The sequence below is a fragment of the Haemorhous mexicanus genome, chromosome 17 (assembly GCF_027477595.1).
Source record: "Haemorhous mexicanus isolate bHaeMex1 chromosome 17, bHaeMex1.pri, whole genome shotgun sequence".
In the NCBI taxonomy this organism is placed as follows: Eukaryota; Metazoa; Chordata; class Aves; order Passeriformes; family Fringillidae; genus Haemorhous; species Haemorhous mexicanus.
In genome coordinates this window covers 11,646,602-11,668,933 of record NC_082357.1, presented here as the reverse complement: position 1 = coordinate 11,668,933, position 22,332 = coordinate 11,646,602, and the positions used below count along the sequence as shown (strand labels likewise).

At 50.5% G+C, this 22,332-nt stretch overlaps 4 protein-coding genes across 9 annotated transcripts in view; 2 read left to right on the top strand and 2 right to left on the bottom strand.

Annotated features, from left to right (window-relative positions):
* Nucleotides 1-648: 648 nt before the first annotated feature.
* Nucleotides 649-3,744, top strand: PSMG3 (proteasome assembly chaperone 3). 3 transcript variants are annotated; one of them, XM_059861418.1, is made up of 3 exons: nt 649-881; nt 988-1,205; nt 3,005-3,187. In XM_059861418.1, exons 1-3 carry the CDS (start codon nt 671-673, stop codon nt 3,056-3,058), a joined length of 483 nt encoding a protein of 160 aa, XP_059717401.1. In that variant the 5' UTR covers nt 649-670; the 3' UTR covers nt 3,059-3,187. The 3 variants fall into 3 exon arrangements, with proteins under 3 accessions (XP_059717401.1, XP_059717400.1, XP_059717399.1); XM_059861417.1 differs by lacking the exon at nt 3,005-3,187 and adding an exon at nt 3,194-3,410 and having other exon boundaries at nt 653-881; nt 988-1,210; XM_059861416.1 differs by lacking the exon at nt 3,005-3,187 and adding an exon at nt 3,194-3,744 and having other exon boundaries at nt 669-881.
* On the bottom strand, nt 3,742-7,320 carry LOC132335488 (uncharacterized). Its single transcript, XM_059862064.1, has 3 exons — nt 7,069-7,320; nt 4,982-5,650; nt 3,742-4,395 (listed from the first exon to the last, which is right to left on the bottom strand). Exons 1-3 carry the CDS (start codon nt 7,318-7,320, stop codon nt 4,384-4,386), a joined length of 933 nt encoding a protein of 310 aa, XP_059718047.1. The 3' UTR covers nt 3,742-4,383.
* On the top strand, nt 5,177-14,293 carry TMEM184A (transmembrane protein 184A). Of its 3 annotated transcripts, none has more exons than XM_059861413.1 (9): nt 5,177-5,305; nt 8,648-8,872; nt 9,518-9,683; nt 10,397-10,595; nt 10,683-10,758; nt 11,306-11,397; nt 11,819-11,988; nt 12,088-12,285; nt 12,708-14,293. In XM_059861413.1, the coding sequence occupies exons 2-9, from the start codon at nt 8,648-8,650 to the stop codon at nt 12,956-12,958; spliced, it is 1,377 nt and encodes a 458-aa protein (XP_059717396.1). In that variant the 5' UTR covers nt 5,177-5,305; the 3' UTR covers nt 12,959-14,293. The 3 variants fall into 3 exon arrangements, with proteins under 3 accessions (XP_059717396.1, XP_059717397.1, XP_059717398.1); XM_059861414.1 differs by lacking the exon at nt 5,177-5,305 and adding an exon at nt 5,307-5,423; XM_059861415.1 differs by lacking the exon at nt 5,177-5,305 and adding an exon at nt 5,603-5,736 and having other exon boundaries at nt 10,505-10,595.
* A 3,124-nt stretch (nt 14,294-17,417) lies between these two features.
* Nucleotides 17,418-22,332, bottom strand: part of MAFK (MAF bZIP transcription factor K) — a 14,046-nt gene continuing 9,131 nt past the window's right edge. For both annotated transcript variants that reach the window (XM_059861420.1, XM_059861419.1), the window contains exon 3: nt 17,418-22,111. In XM_059861420.1, the coding sequence (XP_059717403.1) occupies nt 21,677-22,111 (435 nt within the window). In that variant the 3' untranslated portion in view covers nt 17,418-21,676. The remainder of the gene's footprint in view (nt 22,112-22,332) is intronic.

The following is a 22,332-nucleotide window of genomic DNA, read 5'->3' as shown; positions in this document are numbered from 1 at the left end:
TTACCTCTTTCACACAAGCCCTCTTTATAAGCCACTTTTATTAAGATGGGAAAGCACACCTGGGGTCTTACAGTGTGGCCTAACAAAACCCAGTACTGGGAGCGGTCGTATCCCATGGGGAAACAAAGGGAAAAACAATATTCACAGCGCTTCTGTGTCCCCAGGGTCACCTGTCCCCTCAAAGCCACCCCCTCATGGCGCGGGGGGGAGCCTGCCCTGTGAGTCCTCCCCAACTCCCGTGTAAAAAGTGGAGAAACCGGGCGTGGAGACCGGACCTGGGGAAGGGGATCATCCTCGGGAAAGGGGTTCATCCCCAGGGGAAGGGGATCATCCCCGGAGAAGGGGTTAAGTCCCGGAGGACGGTCCGGGTGCAGCAGCTCTGCCCAGGGCGAGAGACCGTGAGGACAGCGCGGGGGGGCCGGAAATGGCGCCTTGCTGCGGCGGGTAATGGCGGCGGCGCTGAGGGAAGGGGAGGGGACAGGCCGTGAGGGCAGCGGCCGCCCTGCGCCATCGCCCCCCGCCGGCTGCGGGAGGGAGAGAGGGAGGGAGGGAGAGAAGGGAAAGGAAAAGAAAGGCGCCGCTTCCGCCACGGCGGGGCGGGCCCGGGCGGAGAGCGGCGGCGCGGCAGGGCTGGCTAGGGTAGGGGCGGTGAGGGCTGCGGCCCGGCGGGATGGGGTGGCTGTCTCCCTGTCTTTCTCAGGAAAAGCCTGGTGGAGCCGGGGTGGAAAGCAGGGCTCGAGGTTTCCCCCTCGGTACTAGCTATCCGCGTTGGAGCCCCTTGTCGGAGGCAGCGGGGCCATGCGGGGGCAGTGATGCCATCGCTGCGGGGCTGCGAAGTCCCCCACCCCAGTCAGGGGTGCGGGTTTGCACTGAAATTAACCGTGGGTATTTCAAGTTATGGGAAGGATTCGGTCTTTTTGTAGCTCGTGGCGTATGTTTTTTAATCTAATGTTGTCACACTGTTGTCGTTTTGTTCTTTTTCGGAAGCGATGGAAGCGAGTCCCATCGTGACGTCCAAGCAGCGAGAGGAGGTGGTGCACGGGGTGCCGACGGAGGTGGTGTGCACGGCCTTCTCCAACTCGGTCCTCGTGGTGGTCACACAGTACGGCAAGATGGGCACCATCGTCTACGTGGACCCCAACACCATCGGCGACAACGTGGGCAGGCCCTCGCTCACCACGAAGGTGCTGCTGGGCAAGGATGAGGTGAGGTGAGAGCGGATGCGAAGCGCAGAGGCAGCAAGGATAAGGGGGAAATGTAGTAGGTGGGGCTGTGCAAGTTGCCAGGGAGTTGATGAATCACAGCAGTTAAGCAGTGTTTGAATAGTGATAAGATTAATTTTAAAATGAGGAAAGAGGGGCTCATCAGAAAAGTATGTGTGCTCGTCTGCTCTTGGACATAAAAGTTTAACTAACTGTGAGTGGTTTGGCGATCTGTTGTTTTTATCCTACAGGATATGGATTGCTTCTGCATGTTTATGGAAAGTTTGATAAAGCTCTGTTGATTTAAGGGTTGCAAGATTAAATATGCAGCCATTGATAACCTTTTTGGATTTCTGTTCCAGTCAGTTTGTTTTCCTTTTCAGGTCTGTTTTGCCACCCCCATCCTCCCCCGTCTATTACAGCCCTATAATGGACTTTAGTTGCCCACTCCCAAGTGTGCCTGGCAGCACCTTCCCATGATAAAGTTTAATTTGTTTTGCTTCAACAAAATGAGGTTTTTATTGACCATTTCACAAAGCTAGAGAGAAAGCAAATGTGTTTCTAAAAGCATCAACTGGTCAAACATTAAAACAGAAAGTTACAGACCTACAAGATTATGAGGCTTTCCATAAGGGTTGAAGCTATCACATATTACTTGCTAGCTTTAACTAGACAAGCTATAGCAACACAAGTTCCTGATTCTATCCATGACTTCCCCTTGTGGAGTTCTTTTTCTTGAGCAATAGCCTTCCCTTTTTGGGAGATATTTTGCTTTCCCTGCTTTGATATCTGGAAATGCTGACCACCTCCACTCCCAAGCTTATTTTGGGTTTTATTTGGAAATGGGAAGTGCTATGTTTACTTTGTTCCATTCTATTTTTAAATAATTTTAACTAACTGATCTAAAGTTCAAGAAAAGTCTTTCACTAGTTTGCTGCTTTCCTGCCTGTCACCGCTAACATCATTCTTTGGGATGTTGCACACTTCCAAACAATAGCTAAAATCAAGCAAACTCATCCTTCTGACAGAGACACAGCTCTGGGTGTCAGTAAACCCTAGAAAAGCTGGGTGGTTCAAAGCTGTGCTGGATGAGGTTAGACTGGGCATGAGAAAACACCTCTTCACCAAGAGTGTGTTCAGACACTGGAACAGGCTTGAGGTGGTTGATGCTCTGAGCCTGTCAGTGTTTAGGAGCCATTTGGACAATCCCCTGAATAATGTTTTAACCTGAGCTGTGAGTTGGTCTGGCACTTGGGCTAGATGTCATTGTAGGTGCCTTCCAAGTGAAATAGTCAATGTTGTTCTGATCTATTGTTGTTAAAGAAAGCTCATGGGAAATGTTTTATCCCTTTTTTTACCTCCTTCAGCCTCACTATTTATTTCTGCTTTTCATGATTCTGTTAAAATAAAAAACGTGTCTGTAACACCAGGCATACAAAAACTTTGTATATAACACCATTTGGGGATCTCTAGGAATTACAAAAATAACATGTTTTTCAGAGCTTGTCAGTGGAACATCCCCTCTTCAAAACAAGTTTTTAAACAAAAAAACTGTACTTGCAACCTTCTTTAGAAGCCTGGCTGTGAAGGAAATAAAGGCATTTAGATCCACAGCATTTCATATAATTTAACACTGGTGCCATAGTTCAGGTGGGAGGATTATGGAAGGAAAGATTCTCCGTACTGAGTTTCCAAGTTTCCCAGACAGTGCTGAACTCAATTCAAGTGCAGCTCCAGTAAAGTTGTTTCAGGGTGGTGTGGGTGGCTGGCACACTCATGGGACCCAACTCTTCCCTTTTAAGCTGGTTGAGAAAGTGCTTCCTGAAGTTCACTGTCCCATGGCTTGCCTTTGCTGATCATGTTGGAACTGCTCAGTCTGAGTCCAGGATCAACAGGTTCTCCACGTCACTCCAGGGCTCTTCCTCTCCTAACTCCTGCAGGAGGACTCTCCCATCTGTAGGAGTGTACATCTGTATCCATTTGCTTTTCAGCCCCTCGTTCATGTTTGTGCCAAAAACCTGGTGGCATTTGTGTCGCAGGAAGCTGGGAACAAACCTGTTCTCCTCGCCATGGCTTTAAAGGACAAAACCATGGAAGGAATACAGGCTCTACGAGAAGTGATCCGAAGTTGCCAAGTGTGGTGAAGTTGTGCCATCTGGATTCAAGGAAATGATCCTGAGCCCATGACTCATCACCACCTATTTAAAAGGACTAGAAATGAAAATGATGGAATGTCTTTGTGGTGGTTTTGGATGTCCTGAGGAATTTCATGAATTTTTCTCTACTGTGTAGAACATTTGTGGGTTTTCTAACTGGGGCAGGTTTGCAAGTCCATATAGACAGTGGTGAGACGAGAGCAATTGTCTCAGCGTAGGAGAGGAGTGCTACTTTTATCATGTTGGGTGGGTCATTTGTTTGGGAAAGGGCTCGGCTCTGCACATGTGTCCTGAGGAGCAGCAGATGCCAAGCTCTGTAGCTGTGCCATACCGCAAAGGGGGAACACCCAGTGCAGAGGGAATAAAAGAAACATTGTCAAATCTAATTTTACCTGTTTTCTTTTTTGCTTTGTGAAAATCACTTAATTGAAATACAAGCCTTGGTAAAAAATCAACAGTTGTATAATGGGAAAGATTTTTCTTGCCTTTTCACTCTGATTTTAAAGAGAGGCAGATCATGACGCTCTGCAAATTTCATGAAAGCTGATGTCAGGGTGGAAGACAGGAACCCAAAAGAGTGGTAAGAAAATAATTTCTGTCAATGGATTACGTGGAACCAACACATTGGAGAAACAGAACACCCATAGGCTGATCACCTGCAATGAGCATCTGTCTTAGGAGATGTGGGGACAGATGGTTTAAGGGGTTACACAGGGTTGTTTCTGACAAGTAATTTACAGAAAGTGTCAGATTATGTTGTATGAGCTGATGCAAAGATTAGCCAAACTTTTGCCTTTTGCTTGGAAAGCATGTTTGTTTTTACCTCTTGTAATAACAACAAGTAGTAAATTTTTAAGTGAACTGTTAAACGCTTTTGTCACTTATGAACTTGACAGCACAGATGGAGGCCAGGTCTTGGATTCTGGGCAGGGAAGAGTTGTGCTAAGACCAGTCAGTACAGTAGAATCAGCACAGAGCCTGTGCCTGCCCCACCACGGTGATCCAGCTGCCAGGTCGTTCTGCTGCTAAAAAATCCCCTAGAAGTAGAAAAGCAGAAAATGGACTTGAAAGGACTCTTTTCTCTGAAGTAAGAGTTATTTACAGCATTTAAAGGGATTATGAGAAATGAAACTATCTTTTAAAAATATGTTCAGACACTGCAGGCTTCCAGCTGCCCTTGACAAGAAACTTCATCTAAAAATAATTTTCTAAACTGTGCTTCCAAGAATCAAAGATTCGCATCTGTCAGAGCTATAAATTTTTCCTCTTTTACACTTCCTTTTTTTCTTTTTTTTTTTTTGTCTAGGAAGGCAGAGAGAGGCATGTGGAATTCTTATTGTCAATCTTGGTTTGCTAGTAGGGATTCTCTCCTGACACAAAACTGAGGCTCTTACTGTGTCCATAGCTCCAGCAGCTTGAGGAGAACATGCATGAATCAGCAAATTGGATGGAAATTGCATCTCCCACTGTGGTGATACAGTGGCATACCACTGCTGTGCCCCAAAGAGCTCAGTGTTACTACCTAAAAGCCAGGCCCAAGTTAAGTACCTTCACTTCCTGGCTGTGTATGTGCCACCTGGTCTGCATAGGGCAGTGGGTAAGGAAGAGCCAGGACAGACTTACCTTGCTGCCTTTCCATATGCAATAAATTACAGCACGAGCAATTGGTCCTTCGACTTTGCTCCTCTCTTCTGCACAATAAACCACGGGGAAGGCCTGCTCAAACAGCAGGCACAAGGTGCCACCAGCTGCCTGCCTTTTAGTCACCGCTCTCCTCCCGGTAGGCATTAATTCCCAGTTGCTGGGAAAGCTGCCTCTGCCACCCAGGCAGAGCTCTTGCCCTCGGCCGCAGGACGTGTGCTGGGCGGGGGGCAGCGGCGTCGGGCCGCGGCTTTCCATCCGTGTTTGCTTTCCGGGCGTGGGTGCTGAGCACGGCGGACTGGAAAAGTAAGTTGGGTAGCTTTTCTGCGGGAGACAAAGCCCGTCCTGCTGCTCCAGCTCCCGCGGGGCCCGGGGCGCAGGGAGGGCGCTGGCAGGGTGAGCCGGGCACAGCCAGGGGGTGCGGGTAAGGTAAGTGGGGCGCCGGCGAGCCCGGGGCACGGGAGGGCCGGTGGGGGGCTGGCAGGGAGAGTGGGACGCTGGTGGGAAAAGCGGGGTGCTGGAGGGACCCTGGGAGCAGCGAGGGCGAGTGTGGCACTGGTGGGAGCCGGGGAACAGCGAGGGTAACTGGGGCAGCGGCAGGGCCCGCGGCCAGCAGGCGGGCAGGGCTGGGACGGTGTCCGGAGGAGGAGTCTACAGCGGTGCAGGTGGAGGAGGGCACGGAGGATGCAGAGGCCGGTGCACGGCAGCCAGACTCCCTCCCGGAGGAGCCCCAAAGGGTGAGTGGGACCCTGGGGGGTGCACAGCGGCTGGGGCAAACTCCACAAATCAGGGTTGACCCAGTCATTGATTCTGAGCACCTGTGGGAGCCGCTGGGAGGGCAGAGCCTCCTCTAAGAGCCTTATGCCTGCGTCATCCACTCCTCCAGATGGGCTTCAGAGAGGGCTCTGTGCTGCCCTGCCGCGATCTGGAGCTGTGTGCTGTAGGTCCTTCCCACCGAGTGCCTGGTGGTGGTGTGGAGAGGCTGGTCCTCTCAATAACCCGAGTGTCCCGGCTTTATCTGGCAGCAATCAGGAGGAAAGGCATGTCTCCTGCTCTGGTGGGGCTAAGCCTGGATGCTCCCCGCCCCAAAATATGAGTCAAGGATCTCAGAGGTGCTCCTGGGGGGCGGCGAGTGCTCACCTTTCCCTGCTGACTTGTTTCACCCCACAGGGGGCTGCCACTAAGCTGGGGACTTGTCCTGAGTGCTGCAGGTCACAGGGAGGGATGTGAGCTGGGAGTCTGGGCTCTGGCAGCCTTCAAATGGAAGGGAATCCCTGGCAAGGTGAACAGCCCCATTTGCAGATGGCCTGCCTGAACACAAGCTTCACTGCTCAGTTTATCTTTCAGTTCTCACTTAGCCTCTCTAATATCCCAGGGAGTGCATGTAACAGGTAGACTCTGTATGGCAGATTACCTGCAAGGTGTCTGAAAACAGACAGATTGGATATGGCTCAGTCCTATCGAGGAGCTGAATTTTGCAGCTGGTATTATTCCCGGTGTCTCCTTGCTGCCTTTGTTTTGGAAGTAAATGGCTCTCTAACTGCATTGAATTGCCTGACTACCTTGCACAGCCGGGATCTAATTACCTGTGGAGCTGGGAGCCCTGTCTGTGAGCGGCACCGAGGCTTTTGCTTTTAATGACTTGTTCCTCAATGTTCCGAGTGTGACAATGTCGGGGAGGCTGCCAGGACTGGCTGTTGGTGCCACTGTGCTCACACCGCGATGGCTGGGAAAGTTAATAGGAGATGGGATGTCTTGGGCCAAGCATCTGTGGCACAGCACTGGGTTGAAAACAGAATAAATGGATCTAGTGAAGAGCACAGCTCTCTGCCGTGTCTTGAGGAGTAAGCTGGATCACTAGAAAAGTGAGTAGAAAAACACAGCTAGAAAGAGTGAGTTTTCATCCTGCTCTGTCATGATGCTGTAGCAGAGGCAAAGCGTGGCCAAATGCAGCCATTTAGCCCCAGCCAGCAGAAAAGATTGAGGAGTGACTGGGAAACAAGGCACAGCTGGACTCTCATCTCCTTCCCTGTGCCACGAGCTATCTCCGTCCTCCTGTTAATGTTTACAAGGCAGGTCCGGCAGCATCCAAGTCTGTCCAAAGACCAGATCCCGCCCCGGCTTTCCCGGGATCCTTTTTCCTGCTGGCTGGGGCAGGAGCACAGGACGGTGTCAGGGAGGAAGAACGCGGCTCCCTGCTGGCTGTGTAACAGTATCGGCCCCGCTGCTGTCCCCGCCGCCAGCTCCAGCTCCACTTTCCCGCTCGCAGCGCAGGTACTCGGGGTGAGCTGCTGGGGCCTCGCCAGCTGCCGCCCGGGCATCTCCGCTTACACGGACTGCTGCCAGGCGGAGCCGGGGAAAGGTATTTTTAGGGCTGTTGATCTGACACCAGCTGAGTTTGCTCTCCTGTGAGGTTGGGGTTCGGTGAGAGGGCAGAACAGGGAGCTGCAGGGTCAGCTCTTGCTTTGGTTTGTTTTCAGTGTTTAATTGGACCGAGGTCATTCCCTACCACTCTTATCTGTGGCAGATATTTTTGTGCTTCTCTCCTGTTCATGCTTACAGTTTTACCCCAGGCGATAGTTACCCAGCAGCTAAAATATTTGTTTTTTAACAATGCTCTGAGAAGCATCTATATTGTTAGAGTTCAGCTTGCAGGTTGTTGGATTTTTAAACCACAATTGTTGTACTTGGGAAAAAGCAGCTTTCCATAGATTAACAGAAAGAAAACCCAAACATGGCAGTTTGTGCATCTGTTGACCTTGAGATATGAAGCTGCCCTATAAATAATTGCTTATTATTAGGTTGGTCCTTGCTGTCTGTAGCCACAGGGTACACAGTGTCCGTATGCCCAGCCATCCTCTGCACCAGGAATGCTCAGTTCCTTGGGGCAGCCAGCTTTGAGGAGCACACACCAAGCAGGGAGATGCCATAGCACTCCTGCATCCCCAAAGGGCAGCAGCTCTGCCTCTGGCATGGAAGACTTGCTCCCTTGTGCTTAATTTGGGTGCAGGAGGGACTGCTGGCTGTCCTTCAGGTCTTGGGGTTGGCACTACTGGCACACTGACACCCCCACAATCCCAAAATAACTGGGTGAAGAATGTGGGTGACACCAAATGCCTGGTTTCTTGGGCAGCCCCAGGCTTTGCCCACAGCAGGCCACACATGATGAAAGGAGCCAAACTTGGGGGGGTACTTGGTGTTTTCTGGGCTCCCAAGGAAGATGACACAAGTGTCCTGATGGCTTGTTGGTAAGGGACTCGTTATTATTCTGGGTAAGGGATTGGTTTAACCCTTAAGTCTCTGGTTTCTGATGGAAAAGATGCACAGATCATTCCCTTTCAAGTGGGAGTGATTCCTGAGAAAGCAAGAAGTAAAGCTGGGAAGGAGAAGAAGTGTGTTTTTTGTGAGACATGGGAACTGCATAGACCTCCTCAGGGAAAAGAGGGTCTGCTCCTGAAGGATATTTGCATTTTTTCTGCTGGGAAAAGCAGACTCAGTCATGGCAAAGGGGCTGGTTTGGGTGAAGGACCCCCTGGAAAACCCTAGGGAGGAGATAAACCTCATAGGAGGTTTGTACATGCTGTGTGGGCTGGAAATCTGCTGGGACCTTCCCTGTCCACCACTCTCCTTCCCTCTCCCTCCCTGCAGATGAGTAATGCCACACGTGCTGTGCCCTCTCCCGTGGCACCTGGCACGCCGGGGCCTGGCACAGCAGCCAGGCTGGCCTCAGCCCCACCATTCTCAGCTGTTGCCCTGCTTACGGCTGCCCACAACAACTCCCAGGAGGGCCAGCAGCTTTTCCTGACCACGACAGCAGCACAGGTCATCTCTGGCATCTTCGTGTGGACAGCACTCATCATCACCTTCCACCAGGTATGGGCTGCAGCAGAGGTGGGGCTCAGCACAGGGGTTGACATGAGAGCAAAACTATTGATTGCCCCCAAGTCCATTGCAAATCACTCAGCTCCTGGTATTTCTTCCTGTTGCTGCCCAGAGGTGATATCCCTGCTGTCAGGAGCCTGGTTCTGGCAGCTCATAAGGATGGACTTTGCCCACACTCTCCCCAGCTGGTTGCCAGAGCCAGGAGAGACTGCAGGGTATTGGCACTGCCCAGAGGCAACACCCAGTGGGGCATTTTGGGTGTTTGGGGTGCCCAGCACCAGCTGCCTTGAGGCATACCCCGAGTGGGCATGGTGTAGGGGGCTGTTCAGGTCCACGCTGCTGAAGACAGGCCCAGGGCAAGCAGCTGTCTCCAAGCACTGGGATAGGGCTGCACAGGGGAGGACACATTCCTTACACAGCCCAGGGAAGGAACCTGATTTCCACATTTTTTCATGCAAGGGATGGGCCCAGGGACTGGGATGGAGCCTGTTGTGTGTGTTCATTGCAATGGGACTTTGGTGGAAAGCTGGCAGAGCTCTCACCCCAGAGAGGAGGGTCAGCACAGCACCCCTGTGCCTTGGGGGCTCCCATCCTGACCTGTGGCAGCCACAACTCTGCATGCTGGGCACTTTGCAGATCTACACACACCTGAGGAATTACACCATCCCCAAGGAGCAGCGCTACATCATCCGCATCCTCTTCATCGTGCCTGTCTACGCCTTCGACTCCTGGCTCAGCCTCCTCCTCCTCGGCAGCCACCAGTACTACGTCTACTTCGACTCGGTGCGGGACTGCTATGAAGGTGAGCACAGCACCTGCTCAGCACAGAGGCTGAAGGCATCCTGCTGACCTGCCTCTGGAGCACCCTGGGTTGTGAAGTGGCAAATCTCCATTGCTTTTGCTTCCCACTCTCCCTTCCTCCATGAAGAAGTTTTCCCCTTCCTTCTCTGCTGGCAGCAGGGAGGGGATGCTCCCCACACAAACACGAGCTGCTGCCTTTCAGACACAGGCTTGGAGGGACCCCAGCACCACAGTTGTGGGAAAGAGGTTTTCTGGCTGCCTGTGGGGTAGAAGTACAGCTTCTTTAAAACATGAGGCAGATACACCCAAGAAATTGGGGAGTTGGGGTATGTTGAAGTGCAAGGGAAATTTGTCAGGGTTAAGGCTGTTTTTCTACCTTGGTCCTCTCTTCCTCAGGAACTAAGTTGTGTGGGCATTTGCATTACTTCAGGTTTGGTGTATATGAAAAATAAGTGGTGAGGATGTCCAAGAAAACTGTTTAGGACCTGCTGCTTGTTGGCCACCAGCCATTTCGCTGCCCCTTAGCAATTTTGAGGTACTTCCATGCAGATGGTCCCTGGATGGACTGTGTGTGCCCACAGGAGCTGCTGTTGTCTGTAATGAACTCTGTGCACATGGTGCAACGTGTCTGACTTCACTTGGAAGTCAGATAGATTTGATCTGCTGCTCCTCTCACTGGGCTCCCACCCACCAGCATCCCAAATCTTGATGCAGTGCCAGGTTGGATGAGGAAACACCTGAGCAGGAAGAAATTTGAGATGAAACAACCCCCTCCAGGACTTCCATCAGTCCTGTTGATCCTGTCTGCCCTTGCCTTGGCAGCTTTTGTGATTTACAGCTTCCTGAGCCTGTGCTTTGAGTACCTCGGAGGGGAGAGCACCATCATGACAGAGATCCGAGGGAAGCCCATTGCGTAAGTTCCAGCATCCTGTGAGTTCCTCCTCCACCCACTTTCCCCACCCAGCACCCCCAATGGCATCTCCTCACCTTCTGCTTCCAGGTCCAGCTGCTTTTATGGGACCTGCTGCCTTCAGGGTATGTCCTACTCTATTGGGTTCCTGCGCTTCTGCAAGCAGGTGGGTACCCTGTGGGGAGCATTGACTCCACTTCCCTCAGATGAGGGCTCTCTGGGAGGCAGGTTCCTTCCCCACAGCCCTGCCAAGGGGGCTTAGCTTCATTATTCACTTAAGATGCTGGATTTGGAGGCTTTTTTCCTCTGAGGGAGGCAGGTCACCAGCTTGCTGGCACCTGGCCAGCAGCAAGGCAGCTTGCTGTCCTTGCCTCTGACTCACTGCTGAGTCAGGGTCTCCTCCCACTGCAGAGCTCAGATTGCCATCTCTGTCCAGTCCCAGGTTAGCCTGGATGCTGTCTCACTCCCCAGGACTGCACTGTGGGCTGAATCCTGTCACCTGTCTGTCCCCAAGCCCTCTGGTCCCCCACCTTGGACTGGCTATGCTGCCTTTTGAGAGCTGCCTTCTGGAAACCCCACTCCCTCACATCTGCAGACCTTGTGCTGGTTCATATTTCACCCCAGAGCACTGCTCTCTCCTCTGTGTGTGTCCCTGGAGCAGAGGGGTGGAATGTCCTACTGCTTGTGGTACACCATGTCTCTTCCCTGTGCAGGCCACGCTGCAGTTCTGCATTGTGAAACCCCTCATGGCAATTGTCACCATCATCCTGCAGGCATTTGGGAAGTACCACGATGGAGACTTCAAGTGAGGATGCTGGGTGGGGCTGGGGGAGGTGAATGGGAGAGGATGGATCCCTTCTCCATCACCAGTGTGTCCTGCCAGTCTCCCCAGGAAGCTGCTCCACGGATAGTGAGAGCACTGTGAGCCCAAAGTGCTGGGGAACAGAGACTCACTGCCCCCAAACAATAAAGGGACAAAAGTCCTGTGAGCCATAATAAATTAAATAATAAATTAAATAATAAATTTAAAAAATAATAAAAAAGGTCCCACCAGCAGAGAAGAAACTTTTACCTCTGCCCTGCTCCCCCTCCTGGGCTGTGTTCTCCCCCACAGCACAGCTATGAACCCTCCCCTTCCCCATTTGATCTCTCTTTGCCCCCAGCTGCACTTTCTTTGCTCCCCACAGCTCAAGGCAGCAGCTCTCTCTCTCTCTCTCTGCCTGCAGTGTCCACAGTGGATACCTCTACATCACCATCATCTACAACTTCTCTGTCAGCCTGGCCCTTTACGCCCTTTTCCTCTTCTACTTCGCCACCATGGACCTGCTGCGCCCATTTGAGCCAGTCCTTAAGTTCATCACCATCAAGGCTGTCATCTTCCTCTCCTTCTGGCAAGGTGGGTCCCACCATGGATACTCAGCTCTTCTCCTCCCATAGCCCCACCTGGATCAGGGGTGGAGGAGCAGAACTGATCCCTCTCCCTTCCCCCACACAGGGACACTGCTGGCAATCCTGGAGAAATGTGGGGTGATCCCTGAAGTTCAGATCATCGATGGGAAGGAGGTGGGAGCTGGGACAGTGGCTGCTGGCTACCAGAACTTCATCATCTGCATTGAAATGTTCTTCGCTTCCATTGCCCTGCGCTACGCATTCACCTGCCACGTGTATAGGGAGAAGAAAGAAAACTCAACAGGTAATTCTTCCTCACTTCTTCCTTTCTGCAATGACTAAGAAAAGAGGAAACCTCCCTTATTTTATTACTATCCTATTACCAATGGGATGCTAAAAGCTATAAGAGGAATTTCTTTACCCTGTACTCCATGCATTTCTTCTCCCTCTTCCCTCATGACACCCACTAAAACAAAGGGGCAAGTAAGGAGACCATGGTGTGGCTGGGCAGGATTAGGGGATGGTGGTTTTACCCACATGCTCTTGGAGAGAATCTATCCTTTGAAACATGGAGCTGGGATTGCCTTCTTTCTCCTTGGAACTTGGAACCACAAGCTGACGTGGCCCACAATGAGCCCCTGATCTCAAATTTCTAAGTGTCCTGGAACACTTGTACTCATTGATTGTCTGCTGTCCCATCACCCTCCTGCTCTCACTGTTTTGCAGCAAACCTTGCCCCGATGCAGAGCATCTCAAGTGGGCTGAAGGAGACCATCAGCCCCCAGGACATCGTGCAGGATGCCATCCACAACTTCTCACCCACATACCAGCACTACACCCAGCAGTCCATGCAGGAGGCAGAGCGCAAAGCACCGGGGGACAACGGGCACGTGGCCTCCAAGATAGATGGACAGAGCAGCAGGAAGAGCAAAAACATTGAAAAGAGAATGCTAATCCTGTCAGATGAGGAGCTGTAGGAGGTATCAGAAGAGACACTGACACTGAAGAGGTTTTAACCCATGCAGAGGAGAGGTGTCTTGAGGCTGAGACAGCCTGGGCTAATCAGAATACTGAGAAGCCAGGAACTCTATCCAAAAAGCCAGTCTCTCAAAGGGAAGATGCAATAACCCAGAAAAGGTTAAGTGAAATAGTGCCAGCTTCTGCTGTCATGGATGAAGCTGTGTTGGACCCTGTGATGCAGCCTGGGCTTTGCTGCCCCACTGCTGCTGTCTCTCTGCCAGCCCTGTGCCAATGCTGGGGGATGCCAGGCAGGGAGGGGAGCTGGGGTGCAGGACAGACCCGCCGCCCTTGCCCTACTCTTACCTCCAAGCAGTGCTGAGGCCTGAGAGAAATGCTTTTCTCAGCACAGTTCTGCTCTAGTTTCTCCCAATTTGAGTAAAAAATGATCTCCAAGGGCTCCATGGAGAAAACCAGCCCAGGAAGGTGACTTCGCTTCACCTCAAAACCCGGTAAAGGTTGAAAGACGTCATTCCTTATTTTTACATCTTTCCCCCTCTCCTTCTCACAGCAAAGCTTATAGAGATGTGTGAAAGACCTTCACCGTGGAGAAAGAGTAAGTCATCCTCTTCTCCCTCCAGATGTGGATGCAGCTGTCCAAGTAACTCCCCTGAGAGTGTGGCAGGACCTCACTGGGACTAACCAGAGGTCTGCAGCTGCGTTTCTGAGAGCTGCCAGTGACAGAAGTGCTTGTTTATGTCTAAACCAGCTTATCTCTGAATGGATCAGAAGTTAAAAGGGATTCCAGCTTCCTTATCAGAATCTTTATTAGGGAACCAGACTGTGACTGGTGGCGGTAGGAATTCACTTACTGGGAACTGTCTGTTCCTCCTAACCCTTCACTATTCCCCATCCCTGGGCTTTGCCTGACCTGTGAGAAGGCAAGCAGGAGCTGAGGCCAGCTGGGTGACCATGGTGAGGATAGAGAGGTGCTGAGCGATGTTGCCACGTGGGGCAAGACCATAGGCAAGGGAAGACTGTGTATGTAGGGATGCTCTTTGGTTTTAGTCTAATTTCTATTCTCTTGTTTATGAGATGATCCCTGGGAATGAACTTAGGCACTGGTTGGGTAGTTGTCTGGGATGGTAGCTGGCTAGTGGAAGGATGAAGGCAAATCTATAGCCTCATATTTGAGGTCATGTGGCAAACAAACCAATGGATAAGTCTTGGAGCCCTTTTAAACACAACTCATAGAATTTGGATCTTTTTTTTCCCTGTTCTGAAGCTGCAAAATGTAAATCACAACACAAAATTATTTATTTTTTTTTCTAATAAACAGCAATTTCTAGCACCAAGCAAGCAAGCATTTTCACTGAGCTCAGCAAGCAAAGCCCACGATCTGCCTGTTCCTGCTATAATGCTGATGCTCTTAAGCTTAACGTCCTCCCTGCCCCTCAATGCTGGCCCAGCAGAAATACCTGCACACGCAGCATCCTGCACATTTTGGCATTCCTACAGGATTTGTGCTCATCTTTTTCACTCCACAAAGAACGTGTGTGTGTCCTGCTTCCTCTCCTTGCACAGCACCTCTTCCACCCCTCAACTAAACTGAGGACACAGCGGTTCAGAGGTGCTGGATCTGGTTTAGCTAAGCTAAGCCCAGACTCCAGCACCAACAAGACAAGCTCCGTTTTTTATTATTATTATTATTGGAAAAATCTTACCATGCTATAGCCCTGACTCCACATGAGCAACCTACAGTTCAGCCAGTCCTGCAAGTCTCTCTAGTCCGAAGGAGCACTGCTCATACCTGCTCAGCCGGTGAGACTGCTGCCACTTTTCCTTCAAGGAGATCCATAAACAAGAGCCAGATGCTGTGCACAGCCAGGCATTCATCCAGGATCCTGCACATTCTGGGAGCAAGACTGTCCTGCATAGAAAGTGCAGCCTCAGTACTCGGGGACAAGGCTGCTTGGCTTTGTAACACAGCCAGCACAGAAGCAGGAACATCTCAGCTGAACATCTTGGTCTTCACCCCTCTGGGAGAGGACAGCCACAGCTGCAGGAACAGAGGCTGCTCTGGCTCCTGGGGTGAGGACAGACTGCAAAGGTGATGATGGCACATCTGCTGGCGTGCTCTCAGCTGCTGAGATAAAGACTTGCACAAGAACACAGCAAGAACCGTGGCTGTACTTCATTGCACAAATGATCGACTCCGGTGCATAATGGGCTGCCTCCACTGCTCTGCCAGCAGGTGCAATTCCCAATGCAGACAATAACATTTGCCTATTTATGTCAAGCCCTGATTACTGTATTATATGTAAAACAGATCTTTCTTGCAAGCCAAACAAGGGGGGGAAGAAAAAAAAAAAAAAGTCAGCTGTGACTCATGCAAGCCAGCAGTGTGATACCAGCCTGAAGGAGCCGTGCTGGGCTGGACACCAGCTGGCTGCCGCGACGGCAACAGCAGGCACCCTCCCTGCTCCAGCCTGGGCCTCCTGCTCGTCCTTCTTCTTGGAGAGGGGAGAGAGGCAAGAGCTGATGGCTCAGGCTGGGCGCTGTCATGGCCCTCAAACTCTTAGGCTGTCAAAAGGCATCCATGGGGAACAGAAATGCCACCGGTGATGTAGGCTGGACGCGGTCTCCTCTGCTCACGCGTCTCCTCCACCTCCTCAACAAGGACACGGGGAAAGCTGGCGGTGAGCACACGGGTGACCTACACAGGAGCCTGCTGTGCCTGGAGCCATGCCAGCAGGCAGCCCAGGAGGAACAGGCGTCTCTCACTGCCAGCAGCAGGCTCCAGTGGTCGGCAGATTTGTTTTCCCGTTGTCGCTTGTCCTCGGCTTTCCCCAAGGACAAGGCTGAGCTGCAGCTATCGGATCTCCTGGTGGTTTTCGGGCTTAGATCAGGCAGGTTTACACCTCACTCATGTCAGGGATGATCATTACAGGCATACCTTGCCTCTACACCTGCAGGAGCTGAGGCTGACCTCCCTGAAAGCAGAGGGGAAGGAAGGCAGCCACTGGCACCACAGCAGAGGCAGCTCTCATGCATGGCTGCTCGCTGCACAGCACCCAGTCAGAGACAGACACTTCTTTTTTTGGGTGCTAGCACTCACCAACAAGTCCCTGGGCCCAGCTGCTGACAGGCACCAGACTGCCAGACCTGTGCCAGTGAGCAGGATTTGCTCTTTTGCCACCCTGTTCACACAGACCTTCTATGCTCCTCCCCTATGCATGGTGAAGGTTGAGTTTTCTTTCACTTATGAACCTTCACCTGGCCCATTCCTGATGCCCTTTTCCTCCTGAACTAATGCTCCTCCATCCCTCCAACATTCACAACTGGCCCACCTCCCTGTCCCCTCTGTTGTCACCAGCTCCTCACTGCAGTGACTCCAGGAAGGAGCCAAAGCAGCTGATGCTGCTTTGCTCAGCACAGAAACTGCCATCACCCTCAGGCTTCACCCACGTGCCTGCTCAGCCAAGCCTGCCTGGCCCCACCTAATGACCATCCATTACCTGCTGACACACAAAGCCTTTCAGCCCTGCTCCTCTTCACTTTGCCCTACCTCTTAATTCCAGCTCTGGCCAACACACCCATCTGTCTCCAACCTACTGCCTCAACACAGGCCAAGTGTTTTACCCCCTTCAGCTGTTCCTTCAAGAAACTGCCACTTGAAACAGGGAATTAAAGCCAACACAATCCCTGAAAATCCCAATCACTGGAACAAGGTATCACCTTTTTAAAATCCCCAACAGGGAAAAGCAAAAATATGAAGTATTGATATAAGGGGTTAAAGCAGTTTATTCACAAGCAGTCACACAGGGAAACCATTAAGGGATATTTCACAACTAAAGGAAGAGAGCACTTCCAGACAGGTCACAGTGTCTCCAAGCCACAAGTGGCTTTGCTCAGCATCACAACTACAGGCAGGTGCCTGCTGAGCTGTCAGTCCTGCTTGTGCTAACACAGACAGCCCCTGATCGTGCACAAAGACAGAGCCCCGGGTCAGGAACAGACACACGTGGTCTGAGCATGGCATTGACCTGACAAACAGCTTGGACAACAGCTATCCCTGGAGCACATTCCAAGTGTCCCAAGAAAGCACCACAGCAAGGCTGAGATGGGCTCCAGGAGGTTGGGTCAGATGATTGCAAAAGCCCAAGCTGCCATCCCACTCGCCTTAGCCCAGCCTGCATCCAAAAAACACATGGCTCACCGCAGCGCCACGGCCAGCCGGGTGCTGGGACAGACAGCAAAAAAACCCGAGGAAAACACTCCACTGAAGATCAATTCAGGCTCCAAAATGCTGACCATAGACCAGGGCAAGTCTGAAACCAGAAAATGCTTTATTGGAAAGGTACAAAAAAACCAGTCACTGCAGCTAAATTTACAGCAATAAATTACGTTGTGGCTGTCAAGAGAAGTAATGGACACATACACAGGGCTATTCGCCTTACAAACAGGAATCCACATCGCTTGGTATATCAATAATTTATTTTATAATAAAAAAGCAGCACAAAAATAAATATTGAAATGAAATTACTGAGTAACCACAGAGGATAGAATGAGCTGGTGATAAAAAACAACTTAAAACAGAAGACTTCTATCATTAAAAAAATTAAAGCAAGTATCCACCATCTACGGAAACACCCCAGCAGACTGAAATACAGACGAAGGAAAACAAATCCACATTACAAAAGTTTTTCGGTTTTGTTTTGTTTCTTTTTTTTTTTCCTTTTTTTTCTTCTTTTTTTGCCTTTTTTTTTTTTAAATAAAAACAATCATGACAATGAAGTTTAAATGATTCGAGAGAGAAAAAACTGCCACCTTCTCCTCCTCCCCGGGTCTGAGCCATCCCGTGGCACAGCTTGCCTCCGCCCCGGCCCACCGCCAGCGCCTCGTCCCTCCCGCCGTCCCGGAGCTGCCGTGGCACCCAGGTCTCTGCACTTTGTGGTCTCCTCCTGGCAGATGCAGAGCTGGGCAGGAGCAGAGACGCTGCCTTGTTTCAAAGGGATCTGGAGCTGCCCTGGAGGGAAAGGTTCCCCACTCCCAACAGAGAGCACAGCAAACACGTCTATGAGAACAGAGGTGTCCCTTCCCGACGCCTTCGTCTTCTCCTGCCTCCCACCCAGCCTCGCTTCCCACGTCACACTGTGGATGGGGAACAACCAAAGAAAGGCCAGGCCCAGGGGAGAGGATCCCAGCACCCAAAAATCAGAGTGCCCGCTCCTCCTCAGTGGGGTCGGGGGGACAAACTAAGAGGGGCAGAGAAGGGAGCCATCCAAGGTACTACAGCAGAGAGAGGCGGGAGGTGCGGCTGCGGGACGCATCCCACGCCGCCAGCTCCCCACGCCGCGCTCGCCCTGGGTGTCAGGCTGGCAAGTGCAGGACGGAGAGAAAAAAAAAACAAACAAAACAAAACAAAAAAATTAAAACACAACAGAAACAAACCGAACCCCAGAGGAATGCAACGCGACAACCCCAAGCTGGAGGGCCCTCCAGGGAGGAGGGTGGAGGAGCTGGGTCTCCAATGCAATCAACAGCTTTCGGGTCATTCCTCCCTCCACGTTACCTTGCAATTCTGATCCCTCTGTGGAAGTTTAGCCAGGACATTTCATTCTCCTCCAGGTCACCACCCAGGGAGCCCTGGACTGGCAATTTCTTTTAATAAAGATTTACAGTATCAAACTTGGAAAAAAAATTATTTTTTTTCTTTTTTACGAAAAATCTGTACGATAAAATGTATATAATTATATATTTATATATATATTTCTCTCTCTTTAAATATTTCCACGTGGTCCTTATGGATATCCAATATGGATTACCTACCATGGCTATGGTATCAACAGCTTTAACAACACCCAGGCCTCTTGTTCTTTATCGAGTGACCAGAGATTTAAGTGCCTACCAGCACTAAACTAGCAATCACTTGGACAAGCCTTTGGCACCCTTCCAAGAACTGGAAAAAAAAGAAATACTTGGCCACAAGGGAAGTGCCACATAAAGATATGTTTCTCAACTCATTCCAACAGCAAGAAGACCCCAGGAACAAAGTTCAACCTCTGTCCCCTTCAGTGAGACAGGTCTGATTTCCCCGGAGGGGTGTCAAGGGCAGCCAGAGGGTGTTCCTATCTAGCCAGGAATGTTATGGAGCTCTGGAGCTGTTTTAAAGACTGGAAGCATTTGGGCATTTTCAAGTCAACTGGCCTTTTTCAATGAAGTTTTCATTTAAAGCCCCAACAGTGCCAGGAGTCTCCATTTTGCCTGTTTTTGGAGGCACCTGTAAGGTCTGGGAAAGTGTCCAATGTCTGTGAGCTGGAGAACATGAGAGGACCAGGAAATGACCGTAACATCTTTCTCTTCCTCAGCTTCTGCTGTGGGAGTCAATAACTGGTACTGATACACAGGACATCGATCTGCCTGTTTGGAGATAGGGAGGGAATGGAGGAGAAATGAGGTAACACTAAGTGCCATCCAAACTCTACGTGTTGGAAAATCACTTGAAGGAAACTTCCTGCTCCCCTCCAAAACGTGTGGATCTGGCAGGGGGAACGAGCCTTCAGGAAGCATTTCACTGACACCCTTTCTGGCTCAGTAAAGTCACGGCTGTCGATGTTGGGGACTGAATGAGAACCAAGTCTGAGGTTTCTCTTTTCATTAACCTATTTCACAAAGGATCCTCCTGGGAAATCCAGAGACTCCGATGACAAGGTGAAAAAAAAAAAAGAAAAAGCAAGCTAACAACTTCTTCCAAAGACAAGTAGGGCTTCACTAAATTTCTACCAACTTACTGCCATTCAAGGCAAGACAAAGCCTCAAACAACAAATTATACTGGGTGTCAGATGCCAGTTCACTGTCCTCTTTCCAACAACGGTAGCACTTGATTATTCTCTTTCAGTCCAAACCACTTATAAATTCTCCGTGATCTTTGTTCCAGAGCCCAAATTCTCTAAGCTCTTCTCCTCATCTCAAAACCTCAGCAATCTCATTCTCTTCTCACCTGCATGACAACAGGCATCGTCCATTCCATAAGTCTCTGACCTGCCCTACAAAACACACAGTCCCTTCCATTTCCTACTTCAAGAAGGAAAAAAAAAAAACAACAACAAAACACACAAACACCAACATAGCTATTTTTTTTTTTTTTTACAGTGACCTGGAAACATTCATTGTTTCATCACTGCTGCGTGACAGCAGAATCTCTCCTTTCAGCTTCCCAAATCCTGCCCACTGCCAAGCCAGAAATCCCTCTCCCGAACCACTGCTCAGAGCCAAACAAACGACTTCTCCATCCCAATTCTTCTGCCCCCTACATGCACATTGATTTTCCATCCTGCCCTCATTATAACTCACCCACTTGCAAGAGAAAGCATCAAGTTTCAGGGTCACATTCACACAGGTTGTCTGAACACTGAGGGTTGTTCACTGTACTCTTTGGATCCCAAATCCAGCATCTGATGTGCTATGGAGAGGGAAAGTCTCTTGAAGCTCCCATCTGACCTCCCCACAGCCCTTCTCTGATCACCAAGGACTGGTGAGCACAGCTCTCCAGCTAAGGATGCTAATTGCTAACATACCAATGCTTTTGTCAAAGAGGAGACTCTAAACTTCTCTCCTCCTGGCTGAATGCTATTACCCTCTAGTTACACTTCAGTGCTTTAGAAACATCTTTCCAACACCCTCTGCACAAACCCCTTCTGGCAGTGCTGATCCCAGCAGAACTGTCCCACCTTCTCTCCCAGCCAATTCTGCCTCCACCACTAATACGTGCAGCATTTTTCCTCCTCATCTCTCCTTCTCCTCCTCACCACACTGCTCTTCACAGCATTTACTGTGCCTCCCTCCCTTCAGCTTCAGGTAACCCAGGAAAAAAAAAAGCTGCTACTTCAAGACTGTGGATCATTTGGAAGAAATAAACTGCATAAATATATCCAATTCACAGGCACACCTTTGGGAAGGAGCTATCAGGAAACTTGGGCTTGGAATAAAGGAGGCTGCAATGTAGTTTTTTTTACAGGCCACACAGGTAACGGGGCATATTAAAATATGTAAAATATATATTTTTCCATATTTTAACAGCATGGATTGAAAACAAAAGGTTATTCTTAATGGGTGTGGTCAGACCCAAGCATTTATCTCCATCATCCTCCCACTCCCATCCACTGTTAGCAGGATGAAATCAAACCCAAAAAGCCTATATTCCTGCCCTCATAACATCAGGTGGAAGTGGGGAAGGTAGGGGAGACCCTTCTTACAAGGAGTAGGAGGCCACTAAAGGAAACTCTTTTTCCCATACATTCATCTCACATGATGATTTCTACGGTCCATATGTTTCCTGGCTCTTGAGCATCATTCACGAAGACTCCGGAGGCTCCTCAGGTATCTTCTCCCAGCTGGAAAGCTGCCCACAGCTGAGAGGGGTTTGTGGAGGCAGAGGGAAGGAGGAAGCAGATCTTGCAATTTGTACTGCATACAGAGCTCAAATCCTGGACACGAGAGGTTGATGGAGCCACTGAGTCCAGACAGAAGCAGCCAGTTAAGTTCCCTTTGTAGGAACCCTTTGGGTTTGTTTGTTTTTCTCTTTTCTTTTTTTTTATATTCTTCTGGTTTTTTGCACTTTTGGAAGAGACTTCTTAAAATGCCAATTCTTGCCGTGACCAAGGACTCCGGAACAATGCATAAGAGCCTTATCCCCTCCCCTCTGAAAGGCTGCTAGTTCCCCCCACCGAGGGCACTAGGAGGCTGCTGAAAAGGGCACAGAACTGGATGAGATCTCGGCTGATTTCACGATGGTGATGACACTGGTGGTGGCAACTTTGGTCGGGGTAATAGGCCCTCGCGCCACAGTACGAGCAAAGGTCTGGAGTGCTTCGTACTTGGAGCGCAAGGCATCCAGCTCTAGCTTCATGCTGCTGTTTTCTCTGGCCAGCTTCTCCACCTCTTGCTGCAGCTCAACCCGCTGCCTCTCGAGCTCCTCTTTCTGAGTCACACGCTTGATGCGGCAGCTGGCAGCGTAGCCCCGGTTCTTCAGCGTGCGCCTCCGCTGCTTCAGACGGATGACCTCCTCTTTGGTGAGACCCCTCAGGTGCTGGTTCAGCTCCCGTACGGACATTGACACGAGTTCATCATCACTCAGCACTGGGGCATTCTCTCCTGACTCCTCCTTTACCTGCAAATACCAACAGCACAGGGGTAGCAGCAACCCGACGTGAACGGATGCTCCGGGTGGCAGAAGGAGAAAAGGCCACCCCTCATCAACGTGACAACCCTACCTGGGAAATACTCCTAATGTGCTGTGGAGAGCACAAGCTCCACTAAAACATCTGGGTTAAACACGGCAGAGATCTGAGCATTGCAATTTTCTGTGGTTGGGGCACCCTCTTAGGTCAG

Bases quoted from the DNA above. Each gene is read 5' to 3' on its own strand.
- PSMG3 (XM_059861416.1), top strand. From the start codon at position 671: ATGGGGTGGCTGTCTCCCTGTCTTTCTCAGGAAAAGCCTGGTGGAGCC. The intron at 882-987 runs GTGGGTATTTCA...CTTTTTCGGAAG, and splicing joins GGTTTGCACTGAAATTAACC to CGATGGAAGCGAGTCCCATC. The intron at 1,206-3,193 runs GTGAGGTGAGAG...TTTGCTTTTCAG, and splicing joins TGCTGCTGGGCAAGGATGAG to CCCCTCGTTCATGTTTGTGC.
- LOC132335488 (XM_059862064.1), bottom strand. From the start codon at position 7,320: ATGCCCGGGCGGCAGCTGGCGAGGCCCCAGCAGCTCACCCCGAGTACC. The intron at 5,651-7,068 runs GTAAACATTAAC...GCACCGCTGTAG, and splicing joins GATGCTGCCGGACCTGCCTT to ACTCCTCCTCCGGACACCGT.
- TMEM184A (XM_059861413.1), top strand. From the start codon at position 8,648: ATGAGTAATGCCACACGTGCTGTGCCCTCTCCCGTGGCACCTGGCACG. The intron at 8,873-9,517 runs GTATGGGCTGCA...GGCACTTTGCAG, and splicing joins TCATCATCACCTTCCACCAG to ATCTACACACACCTGAGGAA. The intron at 10,759-11,305 runs GTGGGTACCCTG...TTCCCTGTGCAG, and splicing joins TCCTGCGCTTCTGCAAGCAG to GCCACGCTGCAGTTCTGCAT.